General features: G+C 40.8%; 1 protein-coding gene across 2 annotated transcripts; it reads right to left on the minus strand.

Moving 5' to 3' along the window:
* Positions 1-176: 176 nt before the first annotated feature.
* LOC308125576 (phosphatidate phosphatase LPIN2-like) lies at positions 177-14,845 on the minus strand. 2 transcript variants are annotated; one of them, XM_080489439.1, is made up of 20 exons: positions 14,726-14,845; positions 10,008-10,208; positions 8,688-8,783; positions 8,238-8,536; positions 8,048-8,164; positions 7,793-7,916; positions 7,285-7,705; positions 6,533-6,632; positions 6,171-6,358; positions 5,669-5,762; positions 5,481-5,550; positions 5,302-5,385; positions 4,995-5,074; positions 4,507-4,663; positions 3,582-3,730; positions 2,409-2,495; positions 2,164-2,316; positions 1,046-1,160; positions 825-928; positions 177-736 (listed from the first exon to the last, which is right to left on the minus strand). In XM_080489439.1, exons 2-20 carry the CDS (start codon positions 10,197-10,199, stop codon positions 592-594), a joined length of 2,775 nt encoding a protein of 924 aa, XP_080345565.1. In that variant the 5' UTR covers positions 10,200-10,208; positions 14,726-14,845; the 3' UTR covers positions 177-591. The 2 variants fall into 2 exon arrangements, with proteins under 2 accessions (XP_080345565.1, XP_080345564.1); XM_080489438.1 differs by lacking the exon at positions 14,726-14,845 and adding an exon at positions 12,569-12,779.
* Between the last annotated feature and the right edge of the window lie 2,905 nt (positions 14,846-17,750).

Genomic DNA, 17,750 nt, shown 5'->3' on the forward strand with positions numbered 1-17,750 from the left:
CTGAGTGAGTAAAAAAACAAAAAGGCTTAATATACTGCTGTTCTCACAACAGCAACATTTGCAGCGGTTCAAAAATAGTCGTGTGCTCACTAAATCTCTATCCTGAAAAAATTGTGAATAAATAGCAGCAGTACTTACATTTCAGTCTTTTTTTTTTTTTTTCTTTTTTTTTTTTTGCTAAACTAAGTTAACTGTTAACTATTAAATCTCGGACATTTCTCCAAACTTTAATCATTGAGAAAGTATAAGTTGAATAAGTCTCATAAACAAATAAGGCCTTAAAGAGACAATGACGTTGATCATTTAAATACACCAAGGAGCCGGATACATGGAGTACAGCAGCTAGTATTCTTGTCTCATGTTGAATGTTTCTGCACAGTTAATAGACTTCCACCACTTAAATACGTGCATAGGCAACATTTATCTTATCTTAAAAAAAAAAAAAACTGTGCAAATGTTAAGATTAATAAAGATATACGACACCGAAAGACTCAACCAGGAGACTACGAAACAAAGAGACTCAGTATTACACCCGTGCCTAAAGTCACTGAGCGAAGCTGATTTCAAGTACGTGATTGGAAATAATTGTATTTAAAGCAGCTCCTGAAAACACACCTGAGCGATCGGCTCCCTCCAGTAACAGAAGGAGCTGAACTCCGGGCAGCAGAAAGTGGCGTTGTGTTGTGTGCTTCGTAAAGGAAAGACGTGCTCCACCAGCTCACTCAGCCGGCTGTATCTGCACAACAACAACAGCAGTGGGAATAGTAAACATTTGTGGGAGAAATTAAAAAGGCACGGCTGGAAAGTGATGCGCCATTACTCACGACGTTTTATTGCCTTTGGCTTGCTCCAGGATCAGCTCCCCTCTGGGATTCACTGTGAATATCCGACACACGGGCACACCCACTTGCTTGTAGGCAGACACGTCCTTAAAGACAAGAAAGAAAAACAGCAATAAGGATCACAGCTCTGCCCTGTTTTGGTTTTTTTTGTTTGTTTTTTTAAAGAAAAACCACAAATACAGAAGGAAAGACATCAGACTCACACTTTCTCTGTTTCCAAAGGCGGCGTAGAAAGGATTTGTGTTTGGGAAGAACAGGTTCTTGATGTCTGTGAGACATTCAATCTTGAACTTCTCGGGCTTCTTCTCTATGACCTCTCTGACAAGAGGATTTGAAAACAAGAGGATTACAATACGACCTCTGGCCCTCTGCTGCTACCGCTGGAGTCGCTTCCTTCTAATTAAGCTAATTTGTTCTGACTTTCATGCCATCCATGACCAACACACCTCATAACGAGAAGCCTAGATGAACAGCATCACCATCAGTGTGGTATTTCACTGATTTGTGTGAGACAGAAAGAAGGAGCAGCACTACCGTTTCATGCTTCATACTTACTTTTGTTTTGGTTACAGTCTACTTATTTAAAAAGTAGAGAAATTTACCTTACAGGTTGCTGAGAATATTAATAATTAACTCATTTGTTTTTAATTGTCTTTCTTTTTTAGGGCACCTTAATAGCGTTGTATTGTTGTTGTGTTTAAGTTCTGATGAAGTTTGTTGCAAGTCCAATGATGGCGCTGCTGTAAGGGGAATACAATTTCCAGCATTTATGCAGAACTTTGCATAACACCCACTGTTCAAACATAAATGATAAGGAACTATTGATGACATGAAAAACAGCGGAGATGGAGATTAAATGGGAATCTTATGGTTATCTCCGGCTTACAGCTAAAGGAAAGGTCACCTCAGGGAGTAGGATGGAGAGAGGAAGCAACAAACTGATGGGAACCTTCGGTAATTGTGCATTACTTTATTTTAGTTGAGATCTTCGCATGTTGCCAAAAAAAAGTAGTGCCGTTTGTGTGATTCCCAGTAATATTTCATCTCAACTGAAGAAAAACCAGCTGACTGAATTTTACATCATAATGAATGGCTTCCTCCGAGTTCCTGTTTCCTTCGCACTGTAATTTTCTGGAAGCGCTGTATCCGAGTACATCGCTAATGGCATAGCTCCAGCAGAGCTTCTGCAAATCTCCCAAAACATTCATCACTAAGGGATTGTGAAACAACAAAACAATCTCAGCCATGGTGCGTCTCACCTTCATGCCGCTGCAGACTAAAGAAGCAGAGCAGTGGGACAGGGAGCAGGGGATTACCTCACCTGTGGAAAGCAGAGAAAAGGCTGCTGGGTGAGAGCATGAGGGGTCCCTGAGGCAGGAGGGTCCCCCTGTCGTTCACCCAGTGCAGATACCCACGGGTCATGTCGGCCATGCCGATGGCTCGGGCTGAGCAGTACAGGAACTTGTAACCGTTCCTGTGGAGAGCAGACGGAGCAATATTTCGTCAATTTTTTTTTGTCTGATGTGTTTAAATGTACAGAGAACTTGACATTGATCCATGTCTTACTCGTGTACTGAGTGGTACAGCTTAGCAATGCCCCGGTGTGTCCAGTCTTTGCCGAGCTGAGGCAGAATGTGACCAAACACGTCGGACCTGAGTCAGGAAAGACAGGGGAGCTTGTATTAAAAAATTATAGTAACAACATTTATTTCTTTTCTCTTTGTTTATTTTAAAGCTCAATAACTTTCTGATAAAAAAAAATCTGATTTATTTTGCTGCATATGGATCTTTTTTGTAGAAAATTATAAATCATCCTTTAAGTATTGCCTCTTTAAAATCATGTCATGTAATCTCTTGCAGTGAGAATAAACATATGACAAAAAGAGCTGAAAAGGCTTCTTTTTTTAACAGGTGCTCAATATTGTCACAAAGAATACTTTTTTTTTTTTTCCAGTCACACTGTCTGATTTGAAAGTTTAAATAATCGAACAAGTCGGCTACGTACACAACCTCGCTTCAGCGGCTGTTATCTATCTCACCACCTGACCTCAGACATTGTCAGACATTTTCTATACTTCTGGAGGACTACTGCCAAAAAAAAGAATTCTAATCAGAAACATTAGGTTTTCCCCATTTTCAAGAAGAAACTTGAGGAATGACTATGTCCTGGTGTTCAAGGTTATTTTTCTCAATAGATGAAGCATTTCATGATACCATGAAGCCAGTAGTTCAAAGTGACGGTGTTTCATATGATGTTGAAGCTATAAAAACCTGCGATTGACGGTCTTGAGTTCTGTAATCTATTGAAATCACAACATTTAGATTTTCTGGATGAACTGAAAAACTGCAGCGTTGCCTCTGACTGATGTGATTGAACAGTTCAATGTTCACCAGAAAGGAAAAATAAAAATGCAAATGTTTGGAGAGCTCCTTCACTGAGTAACACATTGCTTGCGTAGAAAAATAAAAAACATCTGTTGAACATGCAACATGTTCAAAATCAATTTAAATCCATCTACAAAGTCAAAACAAGAATCATCTTGTCTGAATTCCCTTCAACTGGAGAAAATTAACCACAGTTGCAGGTTGTTACCGTGGAAACAGGCCCATGGAAAACAAACCGCAACACATCATACAAAAGTCCTCCCAAATAGCAGCGTCCACTACGGTGGGGCAAATTCCCTCCCATGCTAAACTCACACATGACAAAATAATGTGTTTTTCGCCATTTTGTCGTACTTGGTGATGGTGCCGTCGATGTCGGAGATGATGACCTTGTCATCCCAGTTCCAAAGGTAGACGGTGCCCTCGCAGCGGCACGTTCCCTGGTACTGAGTGGTGATGCTGAAGGAGACGTCGTTGGGGCCGTCTCTCAGCTTCAGGCTGGCCTGTCAGAAACACACAACGCATCCAGTTGAGGAATTTAAGCTCCGTGTTGTTGTTACTCAGAAAATAATCAATTACAGCACCTGGTAACGCCTTTAAGAAAAAAGAGAATATCATTGGAAATTGAATTGCTTTGTCAGTTTTTTTACACTCATAACATGAAAAAGTCATATAATTACAGTTGTGACCTCACGCTGAAAAATAGGACAAACAACCTGATGTTATGGAATTTATAAGATATTTTCAAATGCAGTATTAATTTTCACAGAATTATAAAGAACCCAAGAGTAATGCTTGGGAAATTTCAGTTAAATATAAAATATACACATATTTTATTATGCATTTCCACAGTGGCTCAATTTTTATACATTATCAAAGCTCTTAAATAGGGTTAACTTCATATTTTTCCATTAAGTCATTGTAATCTGCTTGAGAGTTTTGAGATACATCCTGAAGCAACAAGATGTCACCAGATCAGATTTTTTATTTTTTTTTAATTAAAGCCTCTCACTCGGTGATCACTGTTACATTTGAATTCTTTATCAATGAAATGACTATAGAGGGACAGGAGATACTCCTCAGTTTGTTTATGTTCTCATTCACATTCTGACATGCAGGTTTGCATGTTCATATTGCATTTATGATAAAGATATTTGTGATCTGACATGCAGGGAAACCACTGAAGTTGTTTTGTGAATAAAATAAGTAAAAACTCTCCTCCTGACTCTGTTCAGCTTTTTGCCAATAAGAAGCTGGAATGATCAAACTGGCTCCTTACGATCTGTTCAGACGACAGTCGGAGGGACTTCTTGTAAGAGTGACACGGGGCAGGGGGCGGGTCTTCTGTCTGCACACGCTCAGAAGGCACCAGGGCAGCCGCAACTGCACTCAATTCTCTAGTCTCATCATCACTGGACCACTCTGCTGCTTTCTGCCTACAGGGGAGAGAATGTAGTATGAATTTATACTGTCACCAGAGGGCAGCACACTTCCTTCTCTTCAACACAATATGTGTTATTTCTTCATGTACACAAACATATACGCATTACCACTGATTTCTAAAAGTGAAAAACTATTGTCTCCTTGTGAAAACAGTGGTGACAGTATAACCCTGTGGTTCTTAATGACTTTATGAGTCATGGAATGAGAGCACTGCTTGCTGACTAACATGCTAATCCAGCCTCTATGGAACATGTTTACCCAACACTGATCGTGTTGGTGTGCGAGTGCGTCGTGTTGTGAGCCGGAGTGCTGCTGCTGACTCACTGTGTTTCTGGGGCCCGCCGGAGGGCAGGGCTCTCGCTGGTCAGAGACTCCTGCCTCTCCAGCTTGGTCTCCAGTGACAACTAAGTAGAGGAAGGAACATTATTAACATGTTTATAGCAGCATGTCAATATTTACAAAGAGAAGCGGTGCATTAGTACAGGACGTTATGGTTTGGTGTGAGGAGTACTTGTGTAATAATAAAATGATCTGGCTGCAGATGCATTCAGAAAAACTTGTTTACAATCTCTAAACTCGTTTAAAATGCAAAGTTACTCAAAGTGTGGGGTATTCCCCCAAAGCGTCACACCTGTTTCACACTGCTTTTTCTCCAAAACCACCAACGTCCAGACTTCTTTGGCATTTTCTCCTTCACCCAGGCCTCTTCTGTAGCCTGATATTGACAGATTACATGAATTTGAATATATCCAAGCTTAACATGCAGAGTACAGAGCTTGCTCACGCTAACCATGTTCATCAAGAACATACCTTTGGTAAGTTCTTCTGGAAAGCCTGCATACTGAGTATCAATGGCGCTGCCAGTGTCCAGTTGTAATACCTTGAAAATATGTCATTTTTTGGGGGGTTGTTATGTGCAAATTATACAAAGTTTCAAACCAATAAAACAACGGCATGATAAGAGAGAAGCAAATTTGTTGGAGAGGAGCACGACTTGCCTGTTTGCGATTCTGACCACCAAATTTGGATTGTCAATGAGTGCTGGATTCTCTGCAAATTCATTGTAAGTGATGATGTGCTCCATGAATTTCTCTGCGGGAAAGTTGAAAAAACTAAAATGTAAATGTGTCAACATGCAAACTTCTACTGAAAGTAACCATTCTGTGAAAGCAATGTACACCCATCAGCCATAACTTTCTACCTCTCATTATCTCTTTATCATAGCATAAGTTAACATTTTGCTCTGAGAATTGATGAGTTTAGAAGCAGAAAAAAACATCAAAATGTACGGAACGGAACAAAGATCACACTTTTATGGTTAGACGACCGGGTGTGTCTCGGTCTTGAGCGGTCCAAAGAAAAAAAAGGTGTTGAACAGCAACAGGCAGGAAGTCATAATGTTAAAACTGGCCGGTGTAATTCCTGACATCAAATAATTGCTATTTAGGAGGCAAAACTCCACCTGCCCACTGTAGTTAAGGCAAATGATAAGTTAACCACCTTTCGAGATCTCAGAGTTCTCCCCCACGCCGCCACACAGAGAGAGTGTGACATCAGGCAGGTCACCAGCAGAGTCGGAGAGACACTCGGTGCCGCTATCTGCTGCTGCGCTGCCCATCGACTGGGGCGACTGGGATCCAGACCGATGCCCCGTCTCCACCCAGTGTTTCGGAACTTGCTCAGACTCACTGAAATACAGACAGGAGGTGCGATAAACAAGTTCTGTCATATTCATCTGAGTCTGAATTATTTATTACGACTACTTCTGACCCCAGTTTACATGGAGGGATTGTGAATACAATTATCATATATCTTGCATGCTTTAGAAAGGCTTTATTCTGACAGGACCTGCAGCCTTTTACCTTTGTGGGAAGTAACGGGCAGCAACATCAGGCTCAAGTGCAGTCAGGTCTTCCAGATAAATATCTTCAGGACCCTGATGTTGACTCCTCTTTCTCACACCTTAATTAGAGCAAAATAAGAAAACACCCTCAAAGAAAATGCTGACATCTCTTTTCACACTTCCCAGTTTCTTCTTCTTTTTTTTTTACTTCTGCTTGAGAACACAGAACAACTCTCAGACACAAGAGCATCAAGCCAGGCCCAAACAGAAACCACATCCTTCCTGTTAAGATTCACACATTGAGACTGAACTGCCACGACTGTTAGAAATACAGATAAACACACAAATAAATACACTATTTTACTGGCACAATCCGTCTTTATAAGCAAATATAGTCAGGTTGTTTAGAAGTCCCTTATCTCACAAGAAAGACTGGCCCTTCGATTTATTTCTAGTAGATGTTGTCCTTTTAGAAATTAACAGTCATTGTGGGGATGTCATAGTTTATGAGGTTTTTCTCAAGAAAAGACAAAAAAAAAATAGCAGCAGCTGGATTCTTGCTTCTTCCCCTTTTCTTTTGCATGCACTAAGTATTATCCTCGAGAATAAGGGAAAGTGAGGGAGGACCTCACTTTGTAACACATCTGTTGGAGGAGCTGTATCTGTAAGAAGCTAAAGTGTTTGAAGACATAATTGAAGAGCTCTTCCGACTGTACAATGAGAAATGAATGAATGTTTGGTTAGAAAGATATTTTCAGTGGGTCTCTTTACCCTTCCTCTTGTTTGAGGAGTCGGTGGTCTTGGAGGAGCCGCTTGCATCCGGACCAACAGCTGCAGAGTCTCCGTCCTCATTCGGAGCAGCGCCCGCTGCAGAGCCGCTGTCCCTGCGGTTTGGTGGTGAAGAAGTCCATCTGGTCTTGCGTACATTTTTTGTGTTGACGTCTGAGTTACTGGGACACGACTCAGAGCCAAAGCTGCATGACAGTACATTTGAAAGTTTTGGCTCGGCTTCGGCGGGTTCGTGTTTGATTGTCCGAGGTTCTGGTTTTACAATACTACGGATGGTGTCTGCCGTTTGCTCGCCTCTTGAATCTTCCTCCATGGCTTCAGAGCTCAATATGACCCTGAAATGTGTGTTCTCTGAGGGGGTGATGGTCAGTGTCTTTAGCCCCGATTTTTCTTTTCTGCTGACCTGGAAACAAAACAAACCTGTTACATACCTAAAGACTCTGGCAAGCCTGCAAATTCCATCTGACTGTGTTTATGAGCCAATACATACCCTGGTGGATTCTGGAAACTCCCCCCAAGTCCACTGCATGTGCGACTCGGCCCTGAGCATGCTCTCAGCCGGCTTCACCATCAGCTCCGAGTCACTCTTTGGCGACATGGGTTCAGACACGTCCCTGGTGTAAAGCAGAAAACCCATTTGACTCAGCTCTCCCAAACACAACCTCAGCCCTGTCTGTCTTGATGAAGTGGTTTTTGCCTTAGTGTGTCTCTCTGCTGGTATGAGCAATGTAAATATTTGACATACATGGGGCAGGGTGACCAGTCTCCGTCAGAGAAAGGGTAGCTGTCCCACTCAAGGGTGGTGAGTGGGGAGTGCTGCCTGTGGTCCATGCTGTCCTTCAATATCGATAACAAAGATGCTCTGAAAGAAACAAGGAAAACGTTGATCAAATGAAGACAATACTATGATTGAGCCGTTAAACACTTCCACTTACCGTCCATTGTGTGCGTTTGGCTCTTCATCTGAACTGAGCTCACACAGCTCCAGTTCCCCACAGGTGAAAGCTGCTGTTTGGTCCTCCTTGCGTTGCTCGGCTTTGTGCTTCCTCCTGCGTCTCTTCTTCTTCTTGCCGGCGGGGTTGGAGCTGAGATGGAGGTTTCCGGAAATCTGCTCTTCAGGACTGAGAGACTGACTAGCCACTGCTGTTGATGATCCATTCCTGGGGTCTCTGCTCCTGAACAGAGCTTCTTCTGTGGGGATGGGCGAGGTCACTAGATGGGCTGGGACAATCTCCTGCATTAAAGAAAAACATTTTTAAAACAGAGCAGTGAAAACAGGTAATGTTTGGGCAAATATATCAGCTATCGCAGGCTGTCAAGTCAATCTTATTTTGTTTTAAGATCAAAATCTGCTTAATTTTTCTCATGCAGCGTTCAAAACTCACATTGAGCTGCTCTGTCTCCTGAACAAAAAAGGCCTCTCCATTGTCTCCAAGCTTCATGTGGAGCTCCACGGGCTCTCCATTGATCTCAATATCAATCTGCAGAGTCAAACAATATTCACACTTTAGAGAGGTTTACCGTGTGCCCGGTCACTGCGTTCTAGTCCGATGGCCTCTGCTTTAAACAGGCACTAATGAGGCTTAACAGAAAAGTACAATATGTGTGTTTACAAAACAGCTCATGAAACCTGTGCTTCAGATTTACCTCAAGCATTAAAGTTCAGCTACACAGAGAAAGACTTCATTTGGTTTAAAAGTCCACTAAAACCTGCCGGGTACACCATGCTGATATTTCACAGGGGAGGAGGAAAACTTTTTACAGCTTTTTTTTGCCGGGGCTTTATTGTCCACATGATTTACAGAATGATTGAAGCCGTCTTGTCAGTCAACCGCAGACAACTTCCTGCCATTCAGAGTGCTCCTGTATGTCTGCAGTAGACGCCACCTGCTTTATGAACTTTATGAAGGATTCCGCTTCACAGCTATTGAATATGACGCTGAGTGAGGGCTCAACTGACTGCTACCTGGTGCTTGTGAATCGCAAGAAAGTGCAAGAAGGTTTTTAAAAATATTGGACTGTGTGGTATCAGAGAAGCAGAGCGTATCTTGACAAACACGCAACGCATTGTGCGGCTTTGCGATTACACAAGTTCAATCTGCAAACACAGAAACCCAACATTTTTTAAATAGTTGCTATTTAGGTTATAAAAAGAGTGACACATTGCAGTGAAATTTCCTGTTTCCCGTGCACTCTTAAGAAGAACAACAATGTTATTATTTCACTGATGTATGTTGAATGTTGAAGTTTTTTTTTCAAAAGAAACAAATTATCACAAGTACAAAGCTGCAGTTTCAGTTTGCTTCTTGTTTCTCTGTTCTTAAAGGTGCAGTACATAAAATCAATGGCACTTTTTTTTGTTTTGTCAGTTTGTTTTTAGGTTAGAGATGTACAAGAGCTCCAGTTTCTTTTATGTGTACTGCTAAATCTAACTTCAGTATGACCTAACACCTGTTTGTTTGTTTTTATAGCCTATTTCTAAGCATTTCAGATTAAGAACTAATAAACCACTTGAATAAGAGGCGAAACATCTTCCGATGCAAATGGCCAAATCCAACTGACCTGATTCAAATGTATTGAATTATGTCTTATCTGGACAAAATAAAATATACACAGGCACGTTTCTGGAAATTTTAGAATGCTCATCCTTGAAATGTCAAAGACCAAAATATGAATACAAGCAGAACCTTGAGAATGATACTCACCACTTTCTCCCTGGAGCGCAACACCCCAAGTTTTCCAAAGCGAACATGGAAAGGGGAGCACTGGAAAGTCCCGTCAGGTTGTCGGACAACAATCACGTCGATGCAGCCGGACAGCGTGGCCTGATTGATCCCTTTATACAGCTCCTTCACTGTCACCAGCACCTGGCCAGCCAACTGCCCCACATAGTTCATGGTGTCCGCCTGCCAGTAAACACACCACATGTGTTGTGAATACCACTTTTATGTGCATTAAAACACACTGGGCTTCTGACCTGGCCAAAATTATCTGAAGATTTCTTACTAGGCCACCGTCCCTGCGCTAAGGCTCCTGTTGTTCAGAATAGTCTGCAAAGGAAATGCAAGCCGGTCCCTAAACACAGCGGCTCTGTCCCATTTTCCTCAAAAGAGTCCTGGGCTGATCAAGACTTAATCAGGGCCTCAAGTGCAGCAACACGGCAGCAGCAAACCGAGAGATGGTGTGTGTTTCTATCTTCACAAGAAACATCGGCCATCGTCAATAGGGACAAAAGTGACCCACTTAAAGTCAGATAAATACTCTAGCTTTATTGCTTTAATTCTTTCAATGTCCCGTTCATGTACAATAAATCTGTGTATTTTGTGGTGATGACACTTTGAGATAAAAGGATAAAAAAAGAGAAAACATCTTAATCATCATCACTGATGTCTGATCAGGGACAGTTTGGCACTGCTGCATGTCTGCTTCAGGAGTTTAATAAATGTGACAATAAATTCCACTACATCTTCTTATCTGTCTGCTGTTCATAACTCCAAATATCTTAAGAGGAGATGAGGCCTTTTTTTCACCTTTTACTTAACATCAATAGCCCAAGAGCAGCTTGACACTTGATATCCGCTCTATTCTGACAACTCAACACCACCATGCCAACATCTCTCTTCATTTAAGGTGTCTGAAATGTGCATCTTTCCCCGAAGTCGTGCAGTGATAAAAGCTAAGTCAATCAGTTTCTGTACACTGAAATTATATAACAAAAGCATTATCATTTTCGACTCAGACTCTGCATCACAATAACCAAATACTCAGTCAGTGTTTGTCGAATTGGGTCAATTATGAGCCAGATGGTTTAGATTTGCTGTGCGGACCTGAAAATTATCACAAGAATAACAAGTAGTCGAGCAACAATGAACTTGTTATGTGCCCGACTTCAAGTTAAGAGTCCAATGGGACCTGTAACCAAGAGGTTCTTCTTTAATTACAAACAATAAACAGACTGCACAGAGGAGATAAACAGTCAAGTGGTTTGTCACTTCTCTGTTTATTATGTGTGAAATCTACTGAACTTGTGCCCTCCTTCTTATGCATCAATTCAACATGTTGCCAAGCAAACTTTAAAATAGACAGAGAATGCATCTATACAAGTTACACGGAAACAGTGAAAAGTGATATTTTTTTTCTATTATTGAAAATTCATAAATAAAACATGTGAGGATGTCCTTGGCATGTTGTATGATATGTTATTTAAATCTAAATAAGTGGTGGGACACTTTCTGCTTCATGTCATTATTTTCAAGGTGACCACATTAAATTTATCAAACATTTTCTCAGCTGACAGCACTGTTTTCAACGCTCCATTTGGAGGCCGCCTGTCTTTTACCACTCGTCTTGACTGCACCTGGTTTCGTCCTCGCAGGACGTCAACAGCAGCCATGCGAGTGTCATTATGAGCTTTCACCTTGATCAGCAGCTGTAATTACACGTGCTGACAAAAACACTGTGTGCGTCCATATGCGTTAGCGTTCTAAACCACGTCCATCATACAATGAGAGGTTTTCCATGTGTGTATGGCCTGAGCGGGGAGAGCGTAGAGTTGTGTTACAGGACAACAGTTTATTGTGCCTGAATCGAAGCTGCATACCAGCTGGATGGACTCGATGGACTCTGACACCATTGAGCCTCTGAAAGTAGCAGCCACCGTGCCAACTCACCTCCAACACATACTGACAAACAGGCGATGAGAAATATGGTCGTTTTTTTTTTTTAACCATTTTGGATTTTCAACTAAAAACAGGAAAATTGCACATCTCTGGAATTAAAGAACTGAATTTCCAACAAGCTCATACCACTGACATTTAGATTTTATAACCGTGACAGCGAATCACAGCAGATACTAAATAAATATGCTTTCACATGCGTGTTCGTCACAGTTGTAATGCAGACAATCTGTGTGAAGGTAGATCACAGTTCACACTATAAACTGGAGTTATTATGATGTAAGGAGTGATTTACCAGACCAGAGATACTAAAAGTTGGTTAGACAGAAAGAAAATGAAGAACCCGAATCAACAGTTCCTGGTACTAACTTCCTCTGTTTGAAGATTTGCCGTTTCCTCTCTCATACATACCAAAGTAAACTAAAATAATTGGTGTCATTTCAGGGAAATTATTTCATATTTAATGCCATTTATACAACTTGGGGTCGCTGGGTGGCAACAGGCAAAGGCAGGCGACTGCTTGAAAGGTGACCAACCAATCACAGGGCAAACAGAGAGAAACAAACAATCACAAAGAAAAGCCAACTCACCAGAGTCCAGGGGGACTTCAGGTAGAGCCGCCGGTCCTGCTGTTGTTCTACAGGTAACCTCCCTGCGAGCACCATGTTACTTCCACAACATACTCAAGCTGAGCTGTAGACTTTTTCTCCCCCCCCCCCCCCCCCCCCCCCCCCCCCCGTTCCTGGTCAGCTGGCTGCTGGACTGTGCCATGCACCACAGCTCCTGTGACCTTTCTACAAGTACTTTGAGAAACAAAAAAAAAAAAAACATAACCCTCAGCCTGAGCTCTGATGTGCTTACGTAAGCCATCTTAACACCAGCCCCCCTGCTACCGCCGTTATGTGCTCAAAAATATTAATAAATACTTAAAATAGCTTGAAGAGAACAAGGGAATTTATGAGTTATTATACAAATGTTCGTCTCCAAGCACAATAGATTGGGTTTGACTTGCTGGCTAGACTTGATTGTCTGATTAAAAAAAACAAAAAAAAACCTGAATGAAATGTCACACAAGTCCATCCAGAAGTTGATGAACTGTTAACACAGTGATGCAGTGTTTCCTGCAACACGCTGTGGCGTTCCCTTCAGCCAAGTACAGTACAGTACTGCACGTTGTAAACTGAAAGTGCAGTGCTCATTAAATGGACAAAGCAGAAGAGTCTGGATGACAGTCATCAGGACGTGACGGCTGCACAGCCAGATCTCCCCAGCGAGCAGGCGACCCGCTATCTGCATGACCTACACACAACTAAATTTAGCATGGGTTTCTTTTCTTTTTTTTTAATCCCACCAAAAAAAAAAAAAAACCTCTTCATTCAGAAGCCTCTGTTATGAACATGAGTGAATATGAAGCACAGCGATGATGTTCGGTTTAGTTTTAGTTTTAGACACGAACATGACTGCAACTACTCTGTGTTGTTCAGAAAATAATAAAGATCAGATTACCAACAATGTTGCCAGTGATTTCCCATAAATTAACTAATCACATTAACTTTTTCAGCTCTAATTATAAAGAACGAAGGAGAACACGACAGAGGAGAGCTGGAGAACAACAAGTGAGTAAGCAGAACTTCAGGGGACATTGTTTTGTCAGCTCCTGTATCCAATGTAAACAACATCTTGTGGCCAGTTTTAAACAAGTTACACAAGCGAAACAAAGGCCTTTTGAACGACGCACTACAATGTTTTGGACTTCTTTAATCTTTTCTGGCTCAGCGTTTGGATAGTTTTTGCGAAACTTTGTTTCAAGGAAGTTTTCTTCACCGTAGTTCAAGATGCCCGGCCACTTCTCATCCATGGCGTTCTCTCCGAGCTGCTGGGTGACAAGACCTTAAGAAGTGTTAATCCTCTTTACAAGATTAACAACAAATCTAGCTTTCCCTGTCTCTGCACGTTTGTCCCGTGCATTACGTCCGAGGGTCCAACGTGATCCTGTGTCAGCCAGCATCGTTTTGACCACCAGTCTGTGGCAGATTTAATCCCACCATGTTTGTGATTCAATAAACTCTATGATCCAACTTTGGCTTCCTGAGGAGTTACTGTTATTCCATAGGTCAAGATGATGCAGTGGTGTCTTTCGTTTATTGACAAAACATCTAAAAATCTGAATGTTGGGCATTTACACTGATATATCATTAAATCAAAGAGTATTATTCCTGGAGAAAAATCAATGAAATCAGCAAGTCCAACCTCATTTACAATGGGTTTTTTTTTTTAAGCAGTTTACCAATCTTACAGTGCAAGACAAATATGATCAGGTAAGTAAATAATCGAAATTAACACCATGGTAGCGTGGATTAATGTTCACCTTGTTTGGGAGGTTATCCACCTGTTGATCATTGTGCAGCATTGTTCTGGACAATACGTGATGCTGTGTAGCGGTAAGGCACAAAACACTGTGGATTTTTGATTTCACCAGAAACGTATACATGTAACCTTTTGAACAGCAGTACATGTTCAGTTTTTATCAGACACAAACTGAGAGAAAGTCCGCTCTTATCGTTCATTTTCTGCACCGCAACACTTCAAAGGCGACACTCGGTATCAAACAAGACTCGCGAGCTACACTCACGTGGCTCCTCAAGGGCGAGACACTTCAACACATATTTCGCTTTAGTTTTTTTTTCTAAATGAATAAGAAACAACCCGTAGTGTGGAGAAGAGTCTTGGAGGTGAAACCATCCTACCTGCAGCAGCAGCCTCAGTCTGATCCTGCGCTGAGACTCACGGTCGAGTCTCCGAGTCAGCTGCGCTCAGACGCCCGGCGCGTCACGTGACTCCGCGGCTCGCACACGCCGCTTGCTGTCACCGAGACGCACATAACTGAAAAAAACTGAAAAAACTGAATTGAAACTGAAACAAAATACCACAAATAAACCAATGACATAAACAAGCATCCATCCATCTTCTAATCCTGTACAGCAGGGGTGTCAAATGGGGTGTAAAAAATTTCAAAGAAAACATACATTATTTAACAAATCTCTTTAAGAGTAGCCTACACAACACAACACAATACTGAGACCCAAGCTGAAATATCAGTGATGCTGTCAAGAGAGATAGCTGCCTTGTTGCTATGAAACTAGCCTCAAAGCCATGTTGTCAGGGTGAGTTTGTTTAAACCTCAAGACTGTTGTTTGTGTTCATCTTTTAAAAGGGAAAATTCTTCTAACAACAAATACCACAGAAATACAAATGAGAAGAAGCCAGAAACAGACACGATTCCCTCAGAAAAAGAAATTATCACCAAGTTAGAAAAGAGTACCACAAATAGAAGAACACTGAAGACAAAAACAAAATGACGACAGACACAAACATTAGATACTGACTGACAACAGACACAATAAATGGCCATAGATCGACACAAATGACAACAAGGATACAAAGAAAGATCACTACAATAAAAAAGAAGTGCCACAAATAAACCACCACATAACCCAGAAACAAACAATTAACACAAATAACAAGTGACAGACAAAATGATTAATCACAATGACAACCAGGACAAAAAAACTGGCCAGAGAGAGAGGCAGACAGAAATACAAAATGATCACACTGGTAAAAACATGTATCACAAACAGACAATACCAAACCATAAAGCAAAATAAAACAAACGAGAAGAGAAAGAAATATACAGCGAGAAGCCTCACGACAACAAACACACAACAGACAGACAACAAAAGACAACAAAGATATAGAGCCACTACAAACACACACAAAGTGAATGGATGAAGCACTGCGAACAAATAAAATGGTCGATTCAACACATAAAGTCAAAACGTTTCTATTTTTTTGCTTTTTGTTCTCCTACCCAGTGAAATGTTTGAAATCAATTGGTAAAATAAAACTCTAAAAGTGGATCATATGTGTGCATCATCTCCACTGGACCCCTTCAACATTTACACTTGTTGATTTAAATTCATTCTGCTCTGTTTCACCCCAAGAATTTCTCATGTTTGCTTTGTTCTTCTCTAGCAGGAGAGCACTCGGCCTCTTTAAGCCTCTAAGCCTGCGTCCGTCTCTATTCCGGAATCTTCCAACACAATGCACTGTGCAAAGACACAAATTAAATCAGCAGATATTGCGACGGCTCTTTTATTCAAACAGGCATGATCAAAACGATACACAGACAACATCCACATCCAGAAATGCAAACAGTAAAAACAGTGAGTTATTGTTATCAATATTATCATGATTGTTAATAAAAAAAAAAAAACTAAGTTGTGTCCACAGCATACCTATTGGATAATAAATGCATTTCTCTGTTTATTCAGGCTGTATCTCTGCCTGTGGCTCAGGTTCCTCCGCAGTGTCTTCAAGCTGCTCAGGAACTTCTAGTTGTTCTGTTGCATCTTCAGTTTTCTCTGGATCTGACATTCTGGGTTCTGGTGTAGCAGCATCTGTGATATCACCATCATGTCTCCCCTCTTCCAACTCATTGCTCTTGCCCTCCATATTTTCTACAGGAAGTGTCTTTGCGACTGAACCTGCAAGATAAAAAAAAAAACATTTTAAATGTACTATAAATAATTTGGATAAAACACTGTTTGCACAAGTTTAATTTCCATCTTTTTTACCTTTTCGTTTCTGCGTTTTAGTTCCTGTGACTGAAGTCTTCATCTTTTCCTTCGGTGTGTTTGGCTCAAATACCACATTTCCTTCCTTGTCCGTCCAATATGAAGTCACCCCCATGTCAGGTGTCCCCTCTGTCGTGTCCAGCTGAGAGCAAACAAGATGATGTGAGACGTCAACATGTAATAAAGCTCTGAAATCAGAATCAGTATATTCAGTACTTACCAAAGAGGTTCATTGATGTCAGACAGGCACCATTGTGCAAATTATTATGAACAATTGACTTATAACATTACATTTCTTTTACATTAATTTGTCTTTCAGATATTTCATTTAATTGCATGTATATTTGTGTCTGTGTTTTCAATTTATTGCATAAAAAGTATTACAATTTTCAAAGTACTACATTTTTTCTAAGTAATACCCAGAAACACTTTAAACATAATGTGATGATTACATCAACATAAATGGGATTTGAAATTATATTACATCCAATCTGCTGTGTTTAAAATGCAATTTACTAAAGGGAAATATTTTCCATCTTATTCACGGTTTAAATAATGAACAGATTTTTTTCACTGCAGCCATGGCCATGAAGACTTTTCAGGTTTCTTATAATCTTGTTTTATTGAACCATCGTTCTTGTTGTCCTCATAGAGAACCTATGGTGGCCATAAAATTTGATCAAAAACACAAAGAGCCTGATCTGGAGGTGCAGTAACATGCTAATACTAAATCCTGGGCAACACGGACATGAACACTTGCCATGTGAATATTCAGGATTCATTCTAAGGTGACAAACCAAATGCCACCGGCATTATTATGCACCAACATTCAAAAACTCAATGAAATAATAAATTGCTCTCCGTGGATCGCTCAAACCCTGCACACTGGTTCCTTATAAAATAAAAACATTCCTTTAACATACTATTGCAGGACTTACCAGAGACGAGTCCCTAAAAAAAATGTTTGTATCAGTGGAACCAAGATAGAAAGCAAACACTGACATGATCTCAACTATCAAGTCAGCAGGTTGATTAAAAATAAAAAGCTTATATGAATATGATATGTAAATAAAATGACGTTCATATTTTGGGGTGCTCCGAACAGTGGTGTAAGTCAGTTATGTTTAAAAGTTATCCT

The sequence above is a fragment of the Lipophrys pholis genome (genome assembly GCF_963383615.2).
Source record: "Lipophrys pholis genome assembly, chromosome: 20".
Taxonomy (NCBI): Eukaryota; Metazoa; Chordata; class Actinopteri; order Blenniiformes; family Blenniidae; genus Lipophrys; species Lipophrys pholis.

Excerpts from the sequence above, each read along its gene's own strand:
- LOC308125576 (XM_080489438.1), bottom strand. The coding sequence starts at position 12,643 with ATGGTGCTCGCAGGGAGGTTACCTGTAGAACAACAGCAGGACCGGCGG. Across the intron at positions 10,209-12,568 it reads TGAAGTCCCCCTGGACTCTG|GCGGACACCATGAACTATGT; the intron begins GTGAGTTGGCTT and ends GTTTACTGGCAG. Across the intron at positions 5,386-5,480 it reads TCCAGAAGAACTTACCAAAG|GCTACAGAAGAGGCCTGGGT; the intron begins GTATGTTCTTGA and ends TGTCAATATCAG.